The 24,973-nt window shown below is 38.0% G+C and overlaps 1 protein-coding gene across 1 annotated transcript in view; it reads right to left on the bottom strand.

Moving 5' to 3' along the window:
- Positions 1-9,413, bottom strand: part of LOC149713629 (uncharacterized) — a 59,686-nt gene extending 50,273 nt beyond the window's left edge. Inside the window, exons 1-7 of the mRNA XM_089844088.1 lie at positions 8,819-9,413; positions 7,357-8,731; positions 6,894-7,250; positions 5,612-5,878; positions 3,741-4,304; positions 2,244-2,342; positions 1,143-1,492 (exon numbers count right to left, since the gene is read on the bottom strand). Of these exons, the coding sequence (XP_089700214.1) occupies positions 1,143-1,492; positions 2,244-2,342; positions 3,741-4,304; positions 5,612-5,878; positions 6,894-7,250; positions 7,357-7,429 (1,710 nt within the window). The 5' untranslated portion in view covers positions 7,430-8,731; positions 8,819-9,413. The remainder of the gene's footprint in view (positions 1-1,142; positions 1,493-2,243; positions 2,343-3,740; positions 4,305-5,611; positions 5,879-6,893; positions 7,251-7,356; positions 8,732-8,818) is intronic.
- Positions 9,414-24,973: the final 15,560 nt, after the last annotated feature.

Raw genomic sequence — 24,973 nt, forward strand, 5'->3', positions numbered from 1 at the left:
CTTGTACACGATGTCTTTGAGATGACCCCAAAGATAGAAATCGCACGGATTTAAATCCGGAGATCTGGCTGGCCACGCAACTGGTCCTCCACGCCCAATCCACCTCAAATTAAACGTAGCATTAAGATGTTCTCTAACTGCACGGCTGAAATGTGGGGGTGCCCCGTCGTGCATAAACCACATGTCACGAAGTAATGCTAACGGTATGTCCTCGAGTAGTTCAGGTAAAGTGTCTCTTAAGAACGTGAGATATGCTTCACCATTTAGTCTGGGTGGAAGAAAATGCGGACCTAGTAAATGATTACCGACAATGCCGCACCATACGTTTAAAGAAAATTGCTGTTGGTGACTTCTAACACTAGTTGCGTGTGGGTTTAATTGGCGCCATTCGTGGTGGTTGTGATAGTTCAGAATTCCATCCCGGGAAAAATGTGCCTCGTCGGTTACTAAAAGGACCCGTGGAAATTGATTGTCCTCTACTCTGGCCAAAAACCACTCGCAAAAGTCGATGCGTCTTGGATAATCTGCCGGGTTAAGAGCTTGCACCTTTTGAATATGATACGGGTGAAACTGATGTCCGCGGAGAATTCGCCAGAGCAAAACGTGATTAACATGTAATTGTCGTCCAACTTGTCTGGTACTTGTCGAGGGGTCCTCATCGAACATGGCAAGGACGTTTTCCTCGATTTCCTCCATGTCTTCTGGAATGTCTCGCTCTCGAACGTTGTTGGGTTGTACTTGTCCGATGTCCCTCAAGCGCCTGTCAACAGCCTCGAACGTACGACGATTTGGTATGCGTCGTTGCGGAAATTGTTCCTGGTATCGCCGCTGTGCTTCCACTGAATTGCCCTGCGCCAGTCCATACATGAGATGCATGTCTGCTTATTCTGCATTGGTATACGCCATACTGTACTACCACACGTTCGTTCGAAGTGATACTGTGACGTTATCAACAACATCGCGTTACTTTATAGCAAACCACCGTTTAGTTTTTACGTTTGCGTCATGACTGTCAGCATTGTTTTTTATTCATGGACTTCATTCTTGTACACGATGTCAAAAAAATCTTTGAGATGACCCCAAAGACTTTTTAGCAAACCACCGTTTATTGTTTACGTTTGTGAATAAAAAACAATGCTGACAGTCATGACGCAAACGTAAAAACTAAACGGTGCAGACATGCAGGTTAGACCAATTGTTTTAAATTTATCATTATCTTCTTGCCTGGAAAGTGGTAAGAAAGGCACTTTTGCATCTGATCCTTTAAAAAAGTCTTTAAAACAACTATCCCAAAATAGGGAAAATGCTTCACGCGTTACGCCTCCAAGATCTATTCCTTCTTCTCCCAGGAAAGTGACGAATAAAGTTTTTTGAGTTAGTAAACTGTTGTTTTCATATAACTGCATCATTTCATTGTAAATGGATTCTCTCTTAAAGTACAAGTGTTCTGAATATAAAATTCCTGTCTGATTAAGCGATCCATTGAAGTTGTCTACAAAAGCAAGGATTAAAATATTTAACCTTTGCTAACAATAAATAATGATAAACTTATGTTAAAGTGTGCATTCATAGGAGAGTTTCGTGTTCAATTTTCATAATTATTTTGTACCTGGTGGAACTAAAACACACTTATGGATATACCATAAACCTGTGCTGTGAGAGCCTCGCTTAGACCAAAAATTAACATTAAAAACCCTTTTTTTACTATGAGAATTTTTGGACCAAACCAAAACACTTGCCACCTATAGCTCTGCCAGGGATAAAATACCATCCAGGTGTGAAAAAGGCAAACTGATATACCAGTTCCACTTATTATGAAACGAGAGACACATGGATACAATCAGAAGTCCATAACCCCATTCGAAGTACCTAGTTGTAACCGAGGAGGGATAATAAGATGAAGTTACGAAGTGAATAGGCGGGTGGGTTCCTCTCTCTAGAATCTCTCTTGCAAGGACGTTCACTTGGCTATTGTACCTTGCTCGTACATTTCTGAGCTCGCATGTGTCAAATTTAAAAAACAGCCTTGAATTTTCTAAGTTTCTTGTTGCAACTCTTTATTATTCGCCGTCTTTCGCTCGGAAAAAGTGTGGTGCTAGCGTGGCGGCATGTGACTGCATTAAGCCTTAAGGCTTGATTAGGGAAAAGCTTCGCTTTGGCACTCCGGGGGTCATGGAATTCCGATACTATAGCCCCAAATTAACTTTAGGCCACCCTCTGTATCTTTTAAGAGTTAACCTCACCTAGCTTTTCTCTCACTGATGATTGTGCAAGTTCAAGCTCTTGGCGACTTTTAATTATTGTTGACTCGTGGAAATCCCACTCAGTCAAAAAAGCAGAGGCTAAAAGAATAACAATTTGTAACTAATAGCTTTGATAATCAACTGCAGCCGCGTCTCAAGGTGCTATTGCTTATAAAAGGGAGAGCGTAAAAGCTGGTAATTGCAAATTTTCACTGGCCCTGGGTTCACATTGGCATTTGGTACAAGAAATAAGCTATTACTATAAAAAATGTCACAACGCGCGCATTGTTTATCACATCTCGCGGAAAATTTAGGTCAACGTGGCGATTTCCACGAATATTTTGTTAGCTGGAATACAGGGCGTTATGCGATTTATATGAGGTTCAAGTTTCAATTTAGATGTGAAATACGAATCTAGGTTGAGTTTTAAAATAATTCCGAAATATTTCTGATTGTTTCACATCAGGTTTCACTGGGTTTTATAAATAGTACAATAATCGATAAAAATAACTTGACTTTCCTCTTCTGGTATGAAAGGGCTACTCCCCTGTACACAGATTACGGATTCTGTAATCATTTTTAGCATTGTCAAAGATTGAGTTTTAAAGATTATGCGGACACCCTTTAGTACAGTCAAAGGTACAAGTTTGTAAACAGATTACACTGCGTGAATCTACCCTTGTCAGTTATCACTAGGACTGTTCACGAGCTCGAGCCAGCTCGGGCTCGTGACGAGCGAGCCGAGTTCGAGCCGAGCCGAGCCGCCACTTTTGCGGCTCGATTAATTAACGAGCGAGCTTTTTTATGGTCGAGCCGAGCCGAGCCGACAGGCATCGAGCCGAGCCGACTCGCGAGCCGGCTCGCGAGCTTGGTCACTAATATAGTGCTTTCTTTTTTGTCTTTATTCTCTCCTCCAATAGCTTTCCGATGTATTTTTACATAAAACAAAGCGTGGGAAAAATCTATCGTCTCTAACCTTGAGCATATTTTACCGAGTGGATTTTACTGAACCACTACATTACTAAACATGAGATGGCATTTATAGTCGTTCTCAAGTTTGACGTTGATAGTAGCAATTTTTTTAAACATGCGTATATTAATCGAGCCAGCTCGGCTCGGCTCGATCATTTTCGAGCCGAGCCGAGCTAGAGCCGAGCCAAGACCCAGCTCGGCTCGAGTCGAGCCGAGCCGCCGTTTTTTTGACTCGAGCCGAGCCGAGCTTTTAAAAAGCTCGCTCAGCTCGGCTCGTGAACAGTCCTAGTTATCACCCCTTTAACTGTATTTATGTTTCATCAGAAGTCACTTTCAGAGGAGCCAACCATTTGACTGAAATAGCTGGATCAAATAATTGAGTTGTGCGCATGGTAAGTTGTTGCACCCCAAAAAATTCTTAAAAAATCAACTATTGACTCAAATAGTTGGATCATCTGAAGGATGCTAGACTATTTCTTGAATTATGAAAAATTAAAGTAAAGATGGAAGTAAATTTCTGAGTACCTGTTAGTTCTTGAAATGACAGTTGGTTTATCGGCATAGAAATTGGCGTGACTGAGTTTGAAGTCACCGAGCTGGGTGTCACAGAGCTGGGTGTCACTGAGTTTAAAGTCACAGAGCTGGGTGTCACAGAGTTTAAAGTCACAGAGCTGGGTGTCACAGAGTTTAAAGTTACCGAGCTGGGTGTCACAGAGTTTAAAGTCACAGAGCTGGGTGTCACAGAGTTTAAAGTTACCGAGCTGGGTGTCACTGAGTTTAAAGTCACAGAGCTGGGTGTCACAGAGTTTAAAGTCACCGAGCTGGGTGTCACTGAGTTTAAAGTCACAGAGCTGGGTGTCACAGAGTTTAAAGTCACCGAGCTGGGTGTCACTGAGTTTAAAGTCACCGAGCTGGGAGTCACCGAGCTGGGAGTCACAGAGTTTAAAGTGACTATATTTGAAGTCACCAAGCTTGGAGTTACTGAATTTGAAGGAACAGGGACTTGCATGCTGTGTCCGGCTGGAATTATTTCTGATTCGTCACTGGATAAGTCAGAAAAGTCCAAAGAAACGCGTCTTCTTCTTTGCTCTGAGAATTTTTTTTTGCTTATCTAATATGGACTTTGATAAAGTAAATGAACACTAGTATCCAACAAAAATTTCTATGAGTTTGCAAATAAAAAAGAAACTTTTTTTGGATACGAATGTACAGTAGCCAGAGAAAATAGTAGAGGTTAAATTTTTACACTTTTATACGGGATTTACAAGACATTCTACGGGCGCCGCCATTAGCTATAAGTGCGCCTTTATTAGTGGCTGACATCCCATGTCAGTGAAACATCATCAGTAGCCTTGACAGAGCAAGTCTCCAAATAGGAGCCGGGAACCTCATAAATCCCGTATTACAGGGTGACCACTTAAGTTTAGAATTCCTTTAAAGGGATAGTGAAGAAGGAAATCTAATTATATTTAATAGAGGTGTGCGGTTAACCGTTTCAATCGAATAAGTCGTCCGAATACCGAACCGAATAATTCGATCAGGTATTCGATAAGCCCATTTTCACTGTTCGATACGAATATCGAATACCGTACTGACTATTCGGTTAAATTTCGGTCCTTGGCACTACAGAGACCCATCTTACTTTAAAAAATATCATCCCAATTTTATTTGTCCTCCATCAAAAACTACCAGCAAGTGGTTAGGAAAATTTTAAGAAATACTTGGCCACCAATGAGGAGAGTTATATGGATATTTATAATAAATTATGAAAGTTCTGATTTAAACTCTCTAAGCGTAACTCCATTTTCCAACAGAATTAGACCGAGATTATCTTACTCTTATGTGGCCGAAAAAATATAAATTCAATGTCATAAATGGCCACTAATTGGTCGTAAAAATCCTTTTTCGAGACGTTATTCATTGAAAACCGAGTTACATATAGCGAGTTCAAATCACGACTTCAATAATTGATTGTAATTAAAACGTACGTTTTGGTTAGATATCCTAAAATTTTTATGCATATTTTAATATCCTTATAATAACTTTATTTTTGTTTCTTATCATCCCTTTATTTCAAAGTTGTATAAGGAACATTGAAAACCCAAAGAATATTTAAAGGGACTTGACAGAGCTTATGGGGATGAGGAGGGGGGGATCAAAATGTTAAGCACAGTGGCGCCACCAGGATTTTTTTAAGTTAGCTAAGCATTTTTAGGCCCCCTAATCTTGCCCTCGCCCATGGTTTCAGTGGCTAATCAAAGGGAAAATTTATGCCTTAATGGGGTTAAAACGATTCTAAGTTAAATATAGGAAAAATATAGGAAAAGTGGCCACCCCGTATTATACACCCTTCTACTTTCTTTCATCAGTAGTAAAGTATATAACAAAAATCAAACCATTTGACGAATCAGAGAGTGGCCTTTCAGGAACAATATAGAGGCAAGATCTTTTCAGAGTATTGTTGTTTTTAATTGCATATGGCGTGTTATCGCTATCAGAAAGTTTGATAAGATTTCGTTTTATATCAGACTTGCTAAGGTGAAATGGTACTCCTGAGAGGGCTGGATACAACGCCAATAATTGATTTTTGAATTGCTCTTCTGTTGAGTTAAGAGGAAATGAAACTTTGGACCTTCCATGATCACCAACTTTCTTGAAAGGACCTTTCAAGTTCAATTTTCAGAATTAGAAGTTGGTTTTTAACAATTTAAAGAGAGAATTAAATGGAAAATAGAAGTGATTTTTTTATCGATTCTTCTACTAATTATAAGACCAACCTGCATAGAGAACTTTCCAAGAAATACAGTCTCGAAATGATTTTAAAATTACAATTAGTTTGAAATTTCATCGTGTCAGATGTATTTTATCGCAAGATCCGATAAAATTTACGCGCAATGCGACAATCGTGGCGCGAGAAATGGAGCATGACACGAGAATTCTGTTAACAAAAAGGCGTGGAGTTACGCGATTGGTTGGAGGTGCTTATTTCAAATTATCCATGAAATTTCAAAATAATTTGATTTTAAAATCATTCGGAGGTATTTACTGTATGTTTCACATTGGACTTATAATTAGTAGAAGAATCGGCAAAAAAAATCGCAGGATTTTCCTTTTCACCCTTCCTTTAAAAAGGGTATTCTAATTAAGCCTTTTTTTTTAAATTGTAACATTTTCAGCAAGCACTCAAACTATCGGTCAAATATGACTGCCAACTCCACTTCCAAAATTAATGGAAAATTTACGTGCTTTTTTCAAACCCTGCTGATACATTTTCACCTTCGGTCCCATTTTAGGGATTTTAATAATAATATAGGGAGCTAACATTAGCGAGCTTGGAACATCACACTTTTCAATTTAGTATCATTCTATTTAATTTTGGTGGCATTCAATGACTGGAAGTGAAACAGTATTCCACTCACAAATATTACACTTAGTTAGGGCTGTATGACTTCAGACATATCCACTACCTTTTCTAATTGTTCGCTCCCCATAGTTCTTAAGGATTTCACTAGTTACCCCTTTTGGAGCCTAAATTTAACATTGACATTAACAGACAAGTGAATGGAGACTAGCTATGTTAATTAGTTAAATACCCCTTTTGTTTAGTCCCCTCAATGGAAACTACACTATTTCTTTATACCAGCCAATTAAAAAAGAGGTGAAAATGTGATAAATTACCTATTCCACGTTTAGCGAGTTCCTTCATCTTCAGGCCAATTAAATTGTTCCTTGGTTTGTCTAAACAAGTTACTGCGACATTTAAGCATTTTGGGGGAGTATTACGTGGCCTCACAATATTAGTGGTACGAGAACGATCAAGCTCATCTCTAAACATGTTGGATATCTGAAGAGCTGATAGTTGCTGAGATTGCGAAGTTAGTTGCTGAGATTGCGAAGTTGTTGAACAATTAGAGGTTGCTTCTGATGAGTTCCCCACATGCTGTCTAGCATTATTCAGAGCATTTAACGCTCTTTCGGCTACAGTACTAACTTCCATCAGAAAGACTACTTCCTTTGTTGTAAAACTCTGGCAGTCTTTAAAGAACAATCGCGTTAGTATTTTTGCCGCCAAAAACAACCTCAGTCCTCACTCGCGAGAGTCGCGAACATTCCAGAACTAAGGGGGGGTGAGCATACATACCTTTGTTTCCAAAAACGTGACCACTGAGTCGTCTGCTATGTCGTCTTGGTTTTGTTTTCTTATAATTTCCCATTCCGAATCTCCTTGGAGAGGAGGCAGGTTTACGGATTCATTTATGCCACTTAATTTTATTACTTGAACTAGTTTTTTATTCAAAAAAAGACGATCACTGATCTATTACAACTGTTTATTAAATCGAAATGATTATTAAGACTAAAGGTTCTTTTTTGGAGCACAGCCCGCTCGATCACGCGATCCACGACTCAAGCTGCACGCGCATCCATAAATAAGTTGGCAAAGGCTTACAGCTGAACTGACACACAATTGTTAAAATAATAGTTTTTAATTCGGCGATTCTACAACCGAATTTACCTCATTTTCAGTAATTGAATAAGGTTTACCGAGGTCCCGTAAAAGAATTTATTTGGCAATACGCCTCCTGAAATCCGCCATGTCATTATCGCGGTTGGCTAAAAGCAAGACCAGGCGTAGATTTCTACGCGAAGGGCTCTTCCTACGACTGGACCTATGATTATGCACTGTGCAATCTTCGGTTGGTTGTTCGGATTTTTTTTTTCTTGGATTTAAAAAGAAGTGTGGTCGGAAACGCTCTGATTTATGAACCGTAGCCCGTGGTTGCGTATAAAATAGGGATCGGTGAATTACCGGTGTTCAGCTCCGAACGACATGATTTTCAACGCGTTAACTCGCCAATCGTCTCACATGCAACACAAAATCAACGCGTTAACTCGCCAATCGTGTCACATGCTACATGATTTTGACGCGTTGAAAATATTTTGACGCGATGATTTCGGATTTTTGTCGCGTTGATTTCGGGTTTTTTGTCGCGTTGAATTTCATTTTTAACGCGACAAACTCGCCAATCGTGTCACATGCTACATGATTTTGACGCGTTGAAAATATTTTGACGCGATGATTTCGGATTTTTGTCGCGTTGAATTTCATTTTTAACGCGACAAACTCGCCAATCGTGTCACATGCAAGATGATTTTGACGCGTTGAAAATATTTTGACGCGTTGATTTCGGGTTTTTTGTCGCGTTGAATTTCATTTTTAACGCGACAAACTCGCCAATCGTGTCACATGCAAGATGATTTTGACGCGTTGAAAATATTTTGACGCGTTGATTTCGGGTTTTTGTCGCGTTGATTTCGGGTTTTTTGTCGCGTTGAATTTCATTTTTAACGCGACAAACTCGCCAATCGTGTCACATGCTACATGATTTTGACGCGTTAAAAATATTTTGACGCGATGATATCGGTTTTTTGTCGCGTTGATTTCTGTTTTTTGTCGCGTTGAAACACAAGGGCTCTTCTGAACCTTTCCAAAATAGGCGTGTTTTAGGCTTTAGGGACTATAATTTTGTTTAATTATAAGATTTTTAGTGTCATGCTTAAGCAATATGTTTAATAATTTATTAAAAAAAAAAAAATCTGCCTACTACTCTGAAATCTTGAATCCTTTTTAAATTAATAAAACACATCGAACCACACGTCTTATTAAAATTTCAGGTCAATTGGATCAATAGGACAGAGGATATGGCCAAAAAGCTACCTCCTCCCATAGAACTTAAATGTTACTTTTGCCATCATTCGAACTTCCCGCCGATAATCCAAAGGTCTCATTTATTGGCCGATTGAACGGGCTTCTATAGTGCAGTTGACGCCAAGGCTTAGATTATAGAGCTCAACTCACACGAATGTTAACGTTCAATTATAATTGTTAAAATAATAATTTTTAATTCGGCGATTCTTACAACCAAATTTACCTCATTTTCAGTGATTAAATAAAGTAATTAACTTTTCTGAGGTCTCATAATAGAATTTATTTGGCAATACGCCTCCTGAAATCCGCCATGTTAATATCGCTATTCCAAACGATTTGCGATGCCTGGTTGGCTAAAAGCAAGACCAGGCGTAGTTTTCAATGCCTACATACTTTTAAGGGCTCTTCTTCAGTGATAGAAAACCATAAAGTTACAACTGAACCTATGATTATGCACTGTGCAATCTTCGGTTGGTTGCTGGGATTTTTTTTTTCTTGGATTTAAAAAGCAGTGTGTTCGGAAACGCTCTGAATTATGAACCGTAGCCCGTGGTTGCTTATAAAATAGGGATCGGTGAATTACCGGTGTTCAGCTCCGAACGACATGAATTTCAACGCGTTAACTCGCCAATCGTCTCACATGCTACATGATTTTGTCGCGTTGATTTTCATTTTTAACGCGACAAACTCGCCAATCGTGTCACATGCAAGATGATTTTGACGCGTTGAAAATATTTTGACGCGATGATTTCGGATTTTTGTCGCGTTGATTTCGGGTTTTTTGTCGCGTTGAATTTCATTTTTAACGCGACAAACTCGCCAATCGTGTCACATGCAAGATGATTTTGACGCGTTGAAAATATTTTGACGCGATGATTTCGGATTTTGGTCGCGTTGATTTCGGGTTTTTTGTCGCGTTGAATTTCATTTTTAACGCGACAAACTCGCCAATCGTGTCACATGCTACATGATTTTGACGCGTTGAAAATATTTTGACGCGATGATTTCGGATTTTTGTCGCGTTGAATTTCATTTTTAACGCGACAAACTCGCCAATCGTGTCACATGCAAGATGATTTTGACGCGTTGAAAATATTTTGACGCGATGATTTCGGGTTTTTTGTCGCGTTGAATTTCATTTTTAACGCGACAAACTCGCCAATCGTGTCACATGCTACATGATTTTGACGCGTTGAAAATATTTTGACGCGATGATTTCGGATTTTTGTCGCGTTGAATTTCATTTTTAACGCGACAAACTCGCCAATCGTGTCACATGCAAGATGATTTTGACGCGTTGAAAATATTTTGACGCGATGATTTCGGGTTTTTTGTCGCGTTGAATTTCATTTTTAACGCGACAAACTCGCCAATCGTGTCACATGCTACATGATTTTGACGCGTTGAAAATATTTTGACGCGATGATTTCGGATTTTTGTCGCGTTGAATTTCATTTTTAACGCGACAAACTCGCCAATCGTGTCACATGCAAGATGATTTTGACGCGTTGAAAATATTTTGACGCGTTGATTTCGGGTTTTTTGTCGCGTTGAATTTCATTTTTAACGCGACAAACTCGCCAATCGTGTCACATGCTACATGATTTTGACGCGTTGAAAATATTTTGACGCGATGATTTCGGATTTTTGTCGCGTTGAATTTCATTTTTAACGCGACAAACTCGCCAATCGTGTCACATGCAAGATGATTTTGACGCGTTGAAAATATTTTGACGCGTTGATTTCGGGTTTTTTGTCGCGTTGAATTTCATTTTTAACGAGACAAACTCGCCAATCGTGTCACATGCAAGATGATTTTGACGCGTTGAAAATATTTTGACGCGATGATTTCGGATTTTTGTCGCGTCGAATTTCATTTTTAACGCGACAAACTCGCCAATCGTGTCACATGCTACATGATTTTGACGCGTTGAAAATATTTTGACGCGATGATTTCGGATTTTTGTCGCGTTGATTTCGGGTTTTTTGTCGCGTTGAATTTCATTTTTAACGCGACAAACTCGCCAATCGTGTCACATGCTACATGATTTTGACGCGTTAAAAATATTTTGACGCGATGATTTCGGATTTTTGTCGCGTTGAATTTCATTTTTAACGCGACAAACTCGCCAATCGTGTCACATGCAAGATGATTTTGACGCGTTGAAAATATTTTGACGCGACGATAATTTAGACCAATGATATACTAGATTTGATGTCGTGAAACTGGTAATGGACCAATTACGTTAGTGAAGATCATTAAACAACTCCCTTTGGGCAAATGTTTCTGGTTATTGGACAAAGGTTGAGCCAATAGAAAACCATCGAAAATGAACGACACGATTTTGTCGCGTTAAAATGAAAATCAACGCGACGAGACGATTTCATCGCGTTAAAATATTTTCAACGCGTTAAAATTATTTTGTCGCGTTAAAATTTAAAGTCACGCCTTTGCCACTCCCTCCTGATTTCCGTAATATGATTCGTTAAAATATTTTTATCAAAAATATCCGTGGATTTGGTTGGTTAAAAATTTTAACGCGACAAAAAATTTTTGTCGCGTTGATTTTAAATTTTAACGCGTTGATTTGTGTTGCATGTGACACGATTGGCGTTCCATAGACGGGGAAGTTCTCTCCAAGCACAACAGTGCCATACGGCCCAAACAAATAGTGTATCCGCGACCCCTAGAGGGTTGCCAATAGCGGGGGCGAGCCAAGGCAACACCTGGGTGGGGGCGAAACGGCCCAGCAAAACCTTCACGGAATGGGGCAAGGAACGGTCTGAACCAAGGGCGAACCCAAGGAACTCTCGAACGGTCACACTGAACACGGGCCCCCTCCGCCACGACAAGTCCTTTGATATAAAAAGGTTAAGAGAGCACTTCTTTCATTTACGTGCTGTAACTGGGTATGGTAATGATAAGGCGTGGTTTAAAATAATGACAGATAAACAGCATGTTATAAATTCGTTGCGCTTTTTTAAAGCCTGGTTTTCACTGCCGAAATTTTCACGGAACAGAAAAGAAAAATCCGCAAAATTTTGCGGAAAATTCCTTAAAAAGCGGTGGCAAAACGTTTTCACTTGTAATATGAAAGAGTGCGAGTTCGTGGAGACCAAGGCTTATCAGTTATGTTGAAAATGCACCAATAGCAACCTATCTATTTTCTTAGACTTAATTGTCTTTGTAAAAACGTTCAATTTTATCATATAAATAACGATTAAGCCAAATTTCTTTAGCAAATCGTTAACTATAAATTTTTAGACATTTAACTCGACAACAGAAGCGCCTTGAAAATAAAAAAATGGCGTCGAAAAAAAGCCTCGCGAGCTGACCAAAACCAAGCCTATGACGTCACGCATTCGTCGATTCCTATTGGCCACCGCTTTCCTTTCCGTAAAAATTTGCGGAAAAATAGAAAACCAGATCCGTGCTTGCCGCACAGAAAACGCGAAACTTTGCGGCAAATTACCTCTAAAAAAACGGCGCGGAACGCGGTTTTTCCTGCGTTTTGGGCCAGTGAAAACCAGGCTTTATATATTGCATCTAAGAAAGCCATAGCTGCTACAGAAGAGAGATTTCTTGTCGATTTTTAGGGTGATAATGGACACGTCACGCTTCAACTATGTAGATATTACACGCATAATGGAACCGATACCACACTTACTGTCTAGTCCTCATTTGATCTCGCTAAGCTTCATCCAACAACCGACACCGCAGAACTACATTTTTTCCGAGCGTATCTTCAACCCAAAATAGCTAGGAAACAATTTAATCCCATTCACACCGTTCTCCTTCCGGCATCAGAAGATTTTGTAACACTCATTATTGGTACCTGCAGTCTGCAGAACATCTTGTATAAAGAACTGTGAAAGTAGATGATCTGGATTAGCTTGCTGGGCATTGTGTGGTCATTGTCAAGGTATTAGCCGTAATAAAATATCTTCAGGATGAAGACAAATATAAACGAAATGTTAAAAATGTGTCTTAAATCTAATCCTTAACGACACTAGAATGTTTATACCCCATATAAAATGGTTTTTCCTAACCAAAATTCGAGTAATATGGCATTCCTTTTCTTTTTCCAGATTTTACGATAGTAATATTTCAGCGACCATTTTTGAAGATGGGTCGATAATTTAGACTCGAAAATAGTTATTTTTATGGCGTTTTATACGTTCATGAAAATCATCTACTCAATAAAAAAATATCGAAAAAATTTATATATCGGCAATATATTTGCCATTTCAAGCAGTCATTTTCGAAGATGGCGCCCAAACTATCAGTAACACGTCTTCAATATTCAAGTATGATGTTTAGACGGTCTTCAACATAATTATTACCAATTTTCATAATTTTTGAACCGTATACTGTATCTAAATGACATTGATGGCGGCCATTTTCCAACATGGCGGCTAAACTATCTGACTAATGGCTTCAATATTTTACTATGAGATTCACACAGCTCTGATTATAATACCTATCAATTTTCATAGTTTTCCAACAACATGGTGAAATATACTGTACCTAGCATTAACGGCGGCCATTTTCCAATATGGCGACCAAACTATTGAACACAGAGCTTTAAAATTTTGCCATCATGTTCACGTTGTACCAATCACAATGTGTACCAATTTTCATAATTTTTGAAGAAGAACGTGGAATACATTGTAGCTGTAATTCCCGGCGGCCATTTTCCAAGATGGCGGCGAAAGCTCGCGCTCTACAGCAGGGGACTTTTAGTATAATTTTTGTTGGGTCAAAAACAACACATGTACCAATTTTCATCTTTATGTTCAAATGTTCTAGGTCAAGCCCTTTTTTGGCCTATCTGTCCTGGCCTATAAAGGATGGCACACTAAACTCATCGGTATCTTTCTTCCACGTTTCAACAAAGCATAATAACTGGGCATTTTTTATTACTGTGTCTGCTAAGATATCTTCCAAATGTGCGTTTAAGGACTGCACATTATGAACATAAATGTACACATTTTCGTTCAAAAACGGTAATACAATACTCTTTGTATCTCGTAATCTTCGAAGTTCCAATTCTACTTGATTGTTTTTAGGCGCATTTGTAACTTGAAATTTACCCTCAATATACAAACCGGAGGCGTTTCTCGCCCTACTGCAAGCAACATATAAATGAGTCCTCTCTAATTTCTTTCTGGGATTACAATGCACTACTACAGAGGAGTATGTATCGCCTTGACTTTTGTGTATCGTAATAGCCTCAGAAATGACCAAAGGAAACTGTCTCCTAGAGACTGAAACATTATTTTGCCTCCATTTTCTACTAAATGCCTTAATAACCTTCTCGACAGGAGTCCAATTCCTGTTAAAGTTATTCTGCTCGTATAATCCAAGACACTTTTGCCTCAACAACTTCCCAACATTACCATCAGCAAACTCAATCCAAACCCTGAACGGAATTTGTTCCCCGAGCCTATTAGTGCCGTACTCTATCTTCCTTAACCAACCTGTCGCACCATTCGTAAGTCCATCAGACGTATCGACATTGTTAGTCATCATATATCTCGCACCGCAGGCGAGTGTTAGTTCTTTAGGAAGACCATACGTATCAGACGTTGCTAACGTTTGAATTTGGGAAAGAATATTTCTTTTAACTTCGCTACTAAGATCACCATTCACAACATCTTCTGAAATTGAAATGCACTTTTCCGTACTCATTTTTAAAAGAGTCTCTTGGTTAAATTGGTTGACTTCAACATTAGTAGGGAAAAGATGTATCGCATCTTTTGGCGGTACACGCTCTCTGTTTACTTCCAAACTTACGAATAAGTCAATATCATCCTGATTCATAGTTCCCACAGACATTCTATTCAAAGCTTCCGCAAACCTCTTATCATCTTTTTGCCTCATAATTTCTTCAAGCTCACTAAATTGGAATTCCTCCCATATTGGGTTACCAATTAAAGACGCATATGGATTGTCACTATCACTTTGACTTTGAAAAGCGAAATGATCCCGGACGGGTCTAAGTTGGTTAAAATCTCCAACTAAAAGTACAGAGACACCACCAAAATAATCTGGGCAACCCATTATCTCTTGCATTCTCGAGTTAACTCGGTTAAAAACCTTCGCACCAACCATTGATATTTCGTCAATAATTAACAACTTCACTTGACCATACATCAATCTACAATTGTGAAGAGTTTCACTTTCTAATCTGGAAATGTTTCCGGCAAATTGACTAACGGGTAAACAAAAGGTACTATGCAAAGTCGCCCCACCTATATTAAAGGCAGCCTTGCCCGTAGGTGCGCATCGCAGAATTTTAACCTCCGAGGGATTAGACCCTGGTTGCTTATTGTAAAATCTAGTAACAGATTCAAATATGGCACTTATCAGAACGCTTTTTCCAACACCAGCGCCTCCTGTAACAAATAGCCGTAAAGGCGTTTCTTTGCACTTTATATGGTGCAGAACTTCATAAAATATTTCTTTCTGTTTCAAATTCAGCTTTCTAACAAGGACATTGTATTCTGAATCATTAACTAACGTGACTGATGGAGCAACAGTTTTTTCCGCATTACCATCAAGAATATCTCTGTTAATATTTCCTATTGCCTCTTCCACTGTATTAATTAGAAATTCAGAATCTTCAGCAATTAAAGACCTATCTATCTCATTTTGATGTTCCAATTCAGGTTGGATATTAGTAAGATCAGCTTCAATCGCTTCACTTTCGAAATCTCTCATAGCCTGTTCAATAGCTGCTTCGTCAATTTCATTATGAAATTCTTTTCTAGATTCCGTTATAGTCTCAAGTCTAAGCTCATACTCAGATTTCACATCTTTTGTCAAAATATCTCTACTCTCATCACGCCAAGGCGAGAATAGCATGACTTGTTCACGATAAAACTGCTCAGGATCTTTCACTAAATGGAATCTACGATACCGAATAATTTTAGAATGACCACGTTTTCTAATGAACCCTGAATGATTTTTCAGTTTTAACCATTTACCACATTGAACTTCATCGTTCTCATCGTCATCAATATGACTTTCAGTTTTCGAAACTCTACGACTTTTGGAAAATACATACCAAGCCGCAAATTGAGCTAACGTTACTGCCTCTAAATCATCTGGCCTTTGAACATAATGGTCTAACATTCCAGAAGCGAAAACATCCATACTATCTTTGGACAATTGTTCAAGCTCAACTTTGCTTTTGAGAATATGAACACGATTTTCGGGCACATTTGTATTAACATAAATGCAAGCCCGACTACACCTAGAGACTGGAATTTGTAAAGCGCTATAAGCCGCTTCCTGCGCGCTTACCTCGTGTGCGTTCAAAAACTGATTAGCAATCACCTTCAACTTTTGCTTCACCGTGCATTTATCTGACTGCGCTCGTTTAGCGGCTTCACGCAGAAGCATTGACATACCACGCTGAGATTTCCCTATATAAGACACGATATACATCACCAAAGTGTAAGGATCAAGTACAAACTGAATGTCCATATTCGCTTGCCAGAGGCGCAAAGTGCAAGGGTTGTACGGATTAACCCTAGTATCTTTAGGGTGTCTTTTCAATAAAACCACTTTCCTTTTTAGGTCATACGTAACGGCTTTAATATACTCGTCTTCAGTTATACGCAACTTTTCCAAAAACTCCTCAAAACTATCTACCCATAATTCTTTTTCTTTCGATTGTAAAAGCTCACGCAATTTCTTGGAATTGTTCTTACACTTAAGTTCTTCGTCAAGAGTACCGGGTTCTCTTAAACTCGGATCATAAATAATAGTTCTAGGCATGGGAGGAAATGGAATTCCAAAACGACAAACTGAACTATTATTAACCTTCTTCCTACACGTTGTCGTGTGTTTATGCATTTGTAATGACATTAACAAATCCCCATTATCATCGTTCAATTTACCAGCGCAAGAAATAACTTTATCAATATATTGCTCTACTTCTTTAACATTTGACAAGTCATCTTTAAGCTTAGGCGCGTCTTTAATCCATATCAACCCATGTTGATGAGGAGAGCCTCTTTGCTGTATCTCAACTCTGAAGTAATGATCTTCAATAACACCAAGAGGGCCTCCCTTACAAAAATCTTCTTAAGAGTTCTAAAGGAATTTCTTTGGAACCCTACGGAGCCCTTGGGATCATTTTCTAAAGAAACTATTTCCAAAGACTTCCTTGGAATTTCCTAAAGAATTCTTGAGATAAATTTCCAAAGAATGTCTTGGGATTATTTTCCAAAGAAATTTTTTAGGAATTCTAAAGTTAAATTTCCAAAGAATGTCTTGGGTTTATTTTCCAAAGAAATTCTTTAGGAATTCTAAAGATAAATTTCCAAAGAATGTATAAGGTTTATTTTATAAAGAAATTCTTTAGGAATTCTAGAGATAAATTTCCAAAGAATGTCTTGGGATTATTTTCTAAAGAAATCTTTAGGAATTCTAGAGATATATTTCTTAAGAATGTCTTGGGATTATTTTCTAAAGAAATTCTTTAGAAATTCTAAAGATAAGTCTCCAAAGAATGTAAAAGGTTTATTTTCTAAAGAAATTCCTAAGGAATTCTAGAGATAAATTTCCTAAGAATGTCTTGGGATTATTTTTCCAAAGAAATTCTTAAGGAATTTTAGAGATAAATTTCCTAAGAATGTCTAGGGATTATTTTCTAAAGGAATTCTTTAGGAACTCTAGAGCTAAATTTCCAAAGAAGATCTAGGGTTTATTTTCCAAAGAAATTCGTTTGGAATTCAAGAGATATATTTCCAAAGAAGGTCTAGGGTTTATTTTCCAACGAAATTAGTTATGAATTTCAAAGGGCCAGATATATTGCAATTATGCTTTACGTATAATTATCTCAAAATATTTTTACCCAAATTGTTTAGCTAAAGTTTTCCTTAACTTAATGGTTAAAAATTTAAAAACTAGAGGTGTGCGGTTAACCGTTTCAATCGAATAATTCGATCGAATACCGAACCGAATAATTCGATTCGGTATTCGATAAGCCCATTTTCTCTTTCGATTCGAATATCGAATACCGAACTGACTATTCGGTTAAAGTTCGACTACCATAAATTTAGGTCCTTGGCTCTAGAGAGACCCACCTTATTTAAAAAAATTTCATCCGAATTTTATTTGTCTCCCATCAAAAACTACCAGCAAGTGCATAGGAAAATTTTAAGAAATACTTGACCACCAATGAGGAGGGGTATTTTGAAATTTAGGAGCTTCTAATGTTCTTCTCCTTGCTTTGTATTGACTATTGGCGAATATTAGGGTTACTACCCGATTAACCGCGAATAGTTGGCCTAGTATTCGCGAATATTAGGGTTAAATATTCGCGGTTACTAGGCTTAACTATTCGCGATTAATCGGGAAGGAAAAAAATTACCAAGGCCCAACTATTCGGTATTCGATTTGGAATAAACTATTCGATTCGGTATTTGATAAGGAAAATTTTTTGGTATTCGATAACCGGTTCGATACCCAAAAAGTGGTATTTGCACACCCCTATAATAAAAACGTTTAACGAAGGCTTGTTCCGTAGCTAAGGCTCAGCATGCGCTGAAATGAAATGTTATATTTACATATTTTTTTCTTTTTTTTTGCCTTTAATAATCCGTGAGGTGTTTATTTAAAGGATAAAATAGATTAAAAGTAAAGTAAGAGTAATTAAAATCGTTGTTTAGATTTACATGGAATCTAAGCTGGCAGTCGGAATTGTTGCTTAATTCTCTTATGGCATGTTTTATCTTTATTTCGGGCGTAATTAGAGTCCAAAATAAATATTTTTTTAGAAATATTGTAGAGATAATTAGGTTAAACGCGTTTCTGGTACTCAAAAAACTCTCAATGAATATACATCATTAAATTTAACAACAACGTATGGATCTACTGCTTGGCCATTAAAGCCTCCAAAACCCACTTAGTACCCTATACAATTGCACAAGGTTTAAACTTTCCGCCGTTTACGGATGTTTAAAAGTCTGACTTTATAAGCAATTTCACACTGCATGCGAGAATTTCGTTCGCTGTAAGGGGTGTAATTCACCATATAAGAACTGCACTCCCAGTATTGGGATATGGTTCTGCATGTGAGAGCTATCCTCGTTTCTAGGGACTAAGTTAATTTACCCCATAACCTTCTCTATATGTTCCCCAAGAAAATTCCATAGATATTTCCAAAGACATTTCCAAGTAAATTCCGAAGATATTTCTCAAGAAAATTCCGAAGATATTTCTCAAGAAAATTCCTAAGACATTTCCCAAAGAAATTCCAAAGACATTTCCCAAGGAAATTGCAAAGAGGTTTCCCAAGAAAATTGCAAAGATATTTCCCATGAAAATTGCAAAGATATTTCCCAAGAAAATTCCAAAGATATTTCTCAAGAAAATTCCAAAGATATTTCTCAAGAAAATTCCAAAGATATTTCCCAAGAAAATTCCAAAGATATTTCCCAAGAAAATTCCAAAGATATTTCCCATGAAAATTCCAAAGATATTTCCCATGAAAATTCCAAAGATATTTCCCAAGAAAATTCCAAAGATATTTCCCAAGAAAATTCCAAAGATATTTCCAAAGATATTTCCAAAGATATTTCCAAAGTAATTTCCAAAGAAAAAGAGGCCAATATTCCCCAATTTCCAAAAGAACGCCTTAAGGATTTCCAAAGCAATTTCCCAAGGAATTATCTTAAGAGTTCTTAAGAAGATTTTTGTAAGGGCTAGCTTTTGCAGAGCTTTAAGAAGAGCCCGAAAACGGTGGTCAAAATATCTAGCACAAGTAACAGGATCATCCTGAACCAACTTTGCCTTTTCCGAAAAACTTAAATTGCCAATATCATCATTCGCTAAGCGATCCTGACCCGAAGTCACCCTCAATATGTTCAAAAGCTCAGGCCATTTGCCTTCCGCAGCTGAAAACGTTATAAAAAAGGTAGCCGTGCCAAGTTGCCTAATCATAGCCATTAACTCTTTCTGCCTATGCTGCCAATATGAAGGAGAGGACTGCAAATTTACTCTAAAACCATCATCGTGCTTAATAATTGAATCGAGTGCACCTGCAGACGATAAAAACCCAGCAGTGTAGTTTGAGCCATCTTTTCTCTTGGTTTTTCTCATACAAACTTGTATGGAATCTCTAACTTTCATTGTTTCTAACTTAACAAAAGAGTAAAACAATTTAGACGGATTTTTAGCACAACGCCTATCAACATTACGAAGCTCCCACTTAGCAATGTCCCCAAAACTACCTTTAACCTTAAGGTCTCTCTTCTGACCCACATAAATACCGGGGAATGACAATTCCTCCGCGTCCTCGTCATAGAGTAAAGACATCGGCGTTTGACCTTCACCAGGAGCAAACTTAACATGCATGTTATTAGTGGGTAGGAAACCAGACAATGACACTAACAACGTGTCTTGATTCCCAACGGGGACTGAATTAACTTCGTTAGGCTCATTCCACAGATCATCGCTATCATTATCATCCTCTAAATTCACTGGTCCTACTGGGTTTTCCCTTAATGTGTCACCTTGGTTTACCTGACGGTCGTTTTCGTCAACAATAAATTCAAGTTCTTCTGGAATTGGATCTAATATATCAACTCTTACAGATATTCCGTGTTTAATATACAACGGTGTTTTCACCAAAACCTTAAGAGCTTCGTGCATTTTTTTCGGCCTAACAGTTTCATACAAATAGGGTGTATTATATTGCATTCTCCTCATAAACTCAATTTGAATAGTATCCGTTTCACGAGGTAACCGTGGTAACACTGACACTGTAGACTCTACATTTATAGGAACGTTGACAACGTTCCCCTTAATGCCCCTTTGTTGATCACAGCCTAACCTTCTTATTTGCATAAAAAGTATTCGTGGTGAAATCATTCTTTCCTCTAAATTAGACAAATTAACTAGTTCTGCCGGAATTTCAGGAAATTCAAATCCATTTTCTCTGGAAAATTTGGGAATTTCGTTTCTCTTTACAGCTTTGTTACAAGCACTACATAAAAACACTTTGTCGCCTAACCCACGACGGTGAATACCAGGGACTGCCAAAAACACGGCTGACTTCACAAAGCTACCAGATGCCCTAAAAAACAGATTTGAACACCCTTCACAAGGCCACGTTGGACCTTCTTTTATGCTCTCAAAATAAGTCTGCTCTATAACAAGAGGATTCGTCTTCCTTTCTGCGGCAGACAATCTATTTCTAGAACGTTCAGAGTTCCTGAACTCAACATTTACACGACTGGCAGCCTTACTTGACTGGTTATTAACTAGTTCATTGTTTCTATACTCTGAATCTTGGCGCTTACTAGCCATACCCAACTGATTTCTAATACGTTCTGCTTCAACGTACTCTACATCTTGGCGTTTACTAGCCATACCCAACTGATTTCTAATACGTTCCGCTTCAACGTAATCTACATCTTGGCGTTTACTAGCCATACCCAACTGATTTCTAATACGTTCAGCTTCAACGTAATCTACATCTTGGCGTTTATTAGCCATACCCAACTGATTTTTAATACGTTCCGCTTCAACGTAATCTATATCTTGGCGTTTACTAGCCATACCCAACTGATTTCTAATACGTTCTGCTTCAACGTACTCTACATCTTGGCGTTTGCTAGCCTTACTCAACTGATTTCTAATACGTTCTGCTTCAACGTACTCTACATCTTGGCGTTTGCTAGCCTTACTCAACTGATTTTTAACACGTTCGCTTGCGCTATACCATTCATCTAACCTTTTAAGTCTATTGGTAAACATACCAGTTTGATTTTCCCTTTCACGATATGACTCATTATCTCGCTTTTTAGCCATCGATCGCGCCTCCTTCATTCTATACTCTTCATTTTGCCTCAAAATTCTCATCCTTTCTAATGGATACACATTTCCATGAGATGTAGAAGGTAATTGTTCATCGTTTGCTAATGGCGCAGAAATAACTGGATTGTTATTAACTAAACTCATCAGCTCATCGTTAGTAAATAACCCTACGTCTACAGGAATTTCACTTAAACTTACGTCTAAATCATTATCCTTAGTAATACCGTGGCCAACTGGCGACGCAATAGAACTATCAAACAAATTAGGCGTAGAAGCACTAGAACCCGTACCTGCAGCCTTGGCTTTTTTCTGAGCTGCCAAAGCTTTTCGCCTTTCATTTTCTCTCTTCTTAAACTCGGGATCTGACCTTTTTGCCCTCATTCTTTCCCTCGCTTTACGTTTCCGCATTTCATCTTTACTCTCAACATTATCTTCCTCCATTTTAATAAAAAAAAAGTCAAATACTTACAAATAGAAGTGGCAAAACACCTGGTCTCTCTTAAGAACCAATTAATTTCACAGAATAGTCAACTTCCAAGAACAATACTTTTTCTCATCAACGAATTTCGAACAACAGTACTTTTTCTGAACAACCAACTTCCAGCAACAATACTTTCTCAAAATACGCAACTTTCAATACCAAAATTCAGTAGTAGTTAAATTGACAAACTACTCGCATAGAAATTCTCACACGAATAATTGCAACGGATTAAAAAGGTCTATTCACATCTTGGTGGGCGTATCAACGCTATCTGCAGCTAAATGTTTTTTAGTAGTACAAACAAGGAGTATAAACCGATTAGCGGAAGCTGTAGTCTAATTTAAAACATATATAACAATTTTTTTTAACATTTATCATCTCTACATATCGCTAAAAAAAGGTTCTTGTACCCCTTGTTCACAGTTCTAAAGCAATCTTAGAATCGAACTTCATATAATAATTTTTTATGTAGATTAACTTATCAAATCTACCGTCTCGTACAAATTAAAATATGTTTTTTTTTCATTTTTGGCATGATTGCTATCTGCACTTATTTTTTCGCAGCTAGATGGTTTTTAGTCAGTCAAACAAGGAGTATATACCGATTAGTGGAATCTATCGGCTTATTTTAACATAAAATATTTTGTCTTACAATTATCATCTCTACAAATCGCTAAAAACGTCTCTTTTATCCCTGATTAACAGTTTGCACAGTTTTCTAAAGTAATCTTAGAACCAAACTTTATATAATTGTTTTTCAATAGAGAATAATTGTTTTGCCTTAAACACCAACGATTAAAATTATGCCGTAATCCATGGCTGCTAGAAATCTACCACGATGGAGTAATATTAAATGACATATTAACAAAATTAATGGATTTTTAATGAAACTTTCGTTTTCACTACTGTGATATAACTCAACGGAAAATGCCCATGAAAAAGGGATGATTTTATGGAGATACGACACATTACAAAGAAGCACAAATTAAAACTATACCGTTTTTACGAAATGTAAATGCAAACGCTTTTCTTTTACATCTCAACGGCTAAATACGTTCTGTGTGTGTTTATTGTTCAATTCCTATACTATAAACACCTAACCATCTCTGAGTAACACGGCAAACTTCATTCGTCATTCATCCTAAATCGACTTCATTACTTCTTTTTAATTGACTAACGGTATCATTACTCGTCCGATATTTACTTTGATTAATACCAAAATTGATTCCTGGCTAGACGCACTGAAATTGATTTCGTTGAACCGAGAATGGAAACTTCGAAGCGTAGCCTGCGTTAATTATTAACCTATAGGCTAGGTCCGATGCCATAACACGGTTGCGATCAGATATGTACTCACCTAGTTGCCACCACGACACTTTATTCTATTATAACACTTTAATCTGGTTATTTAAAGTGAATTTTCGACTAACTCTGAATCTGAACCGTTAAAGTTTCTTTATTGCAGACACGAAAAACAAGACCAACATCTTTTCACCTTGGGCTCTTGAGTTTTCATTTTGGTCCACCCTTAACAGATTAGCATTAACTAAGCATTAGCGTGTTTTGCTTCCTGGAGACTACTAAAAATCAAGGTTATTTAAAGTGAATTTTCGACTCACTCTGAATCTGAACCGTTAAAGTTTCTTTATTGCAGACACGAAAAACAAGACCAACATTTTAAATCTTTTCACCTTGGGCTCTTGAGTTTTCATTTTGGTCCACCCTTAACAGATTAGCATTAACTAAGCATTAGCGTGTTTTGCTTCCTGGAGACTACTAAAAATCAAGGTTTAGGCTATATACAAATATAGTAGAGCTTAATTAATGTGTAAATACCCATTTCAAATATTAAAATATAAAGATGTCAGATTGGTATTTATGTGCAATGGACAACTGACTAGTCAGATGAAAAAATAGTAGCCATTAGAATTGTGGAGAGACTAAAGTTTATAATTTTCTGTGAACTGTGAATGCGGTCCGAAAATAGCGAACACATTTGCTGGTGTCCATGTGGGATGGACAAAAACAAAGACCAGAAGATGGTGGTGTTAGGAGCCAGGTGTACAGACTGGTGTCCATGTGGGATGGACAATGACCAGAAGATGGTGGTGATTAGAAGCCAGTGTGTACAGACTGGTGTCCATGTGGGATGGACAAAGACCAGAGGCTGGTGGTGTTAGACAGGAAATGGAGTGGAATACAATTTTAGAAATTTCCGGGAAATGCGGTCCGGAAATTGAGAACACGTTTGCTCCGATTTGCAAACTGCGAACGCGGTCCCCTGGGGTGTAAGTCAATAACAACAGCCAGACACACACACACACAGACATGCCTGTCGATTTTAGAACATACGTCACTCGGAGAGGTAAAAATTAGAAACTAACATATCTCTTAAATTTCTCGCGTGATCAACTGATTTCACGCCAATTAAATAGCTATAGTCCCATCAGAATCATCAAGCTATTTGTATTAATTCCTCCATGGTTTTTTCGCCAAGCTGAGAACAAAGAGAATATAAGGGAGGAGTGGAAGCTCCCCCGCTCCACAAGCTTAAATAGTTATGTCTCGCCTAAATTATACTAGCGGTACGAGGGAGTTTCCAGCTCAGTCGCGCCACCTACGATACCTACGATACCGTTTAATGTCTCAAACGGAAATGCCTCGGTACTTCGCATTGAAGATGCGCGGTAGAAAAGCGTGACAAGATTTTCCCCTCTTTCCACTCCTCCCCTATG

The sequence above is a fragment of the Phalangium opilio genome, unplaced genomic scaffold (assembly GCF_054372755.1).
Source record: "Phalangium opilio isolate 3A_F unplaced genomic scaffold, DU_Popi_V2 ptg000009l_1, whole genome shotgun sequence".
In the NCBI taxonomy this organism is placed as follows: domain Eukaryota; kingdom Metazoa; phylum Arthropoda; class Arachnida; order Opiliones; family Phalangiidae; genus Phalangium; species Phalangium opilio.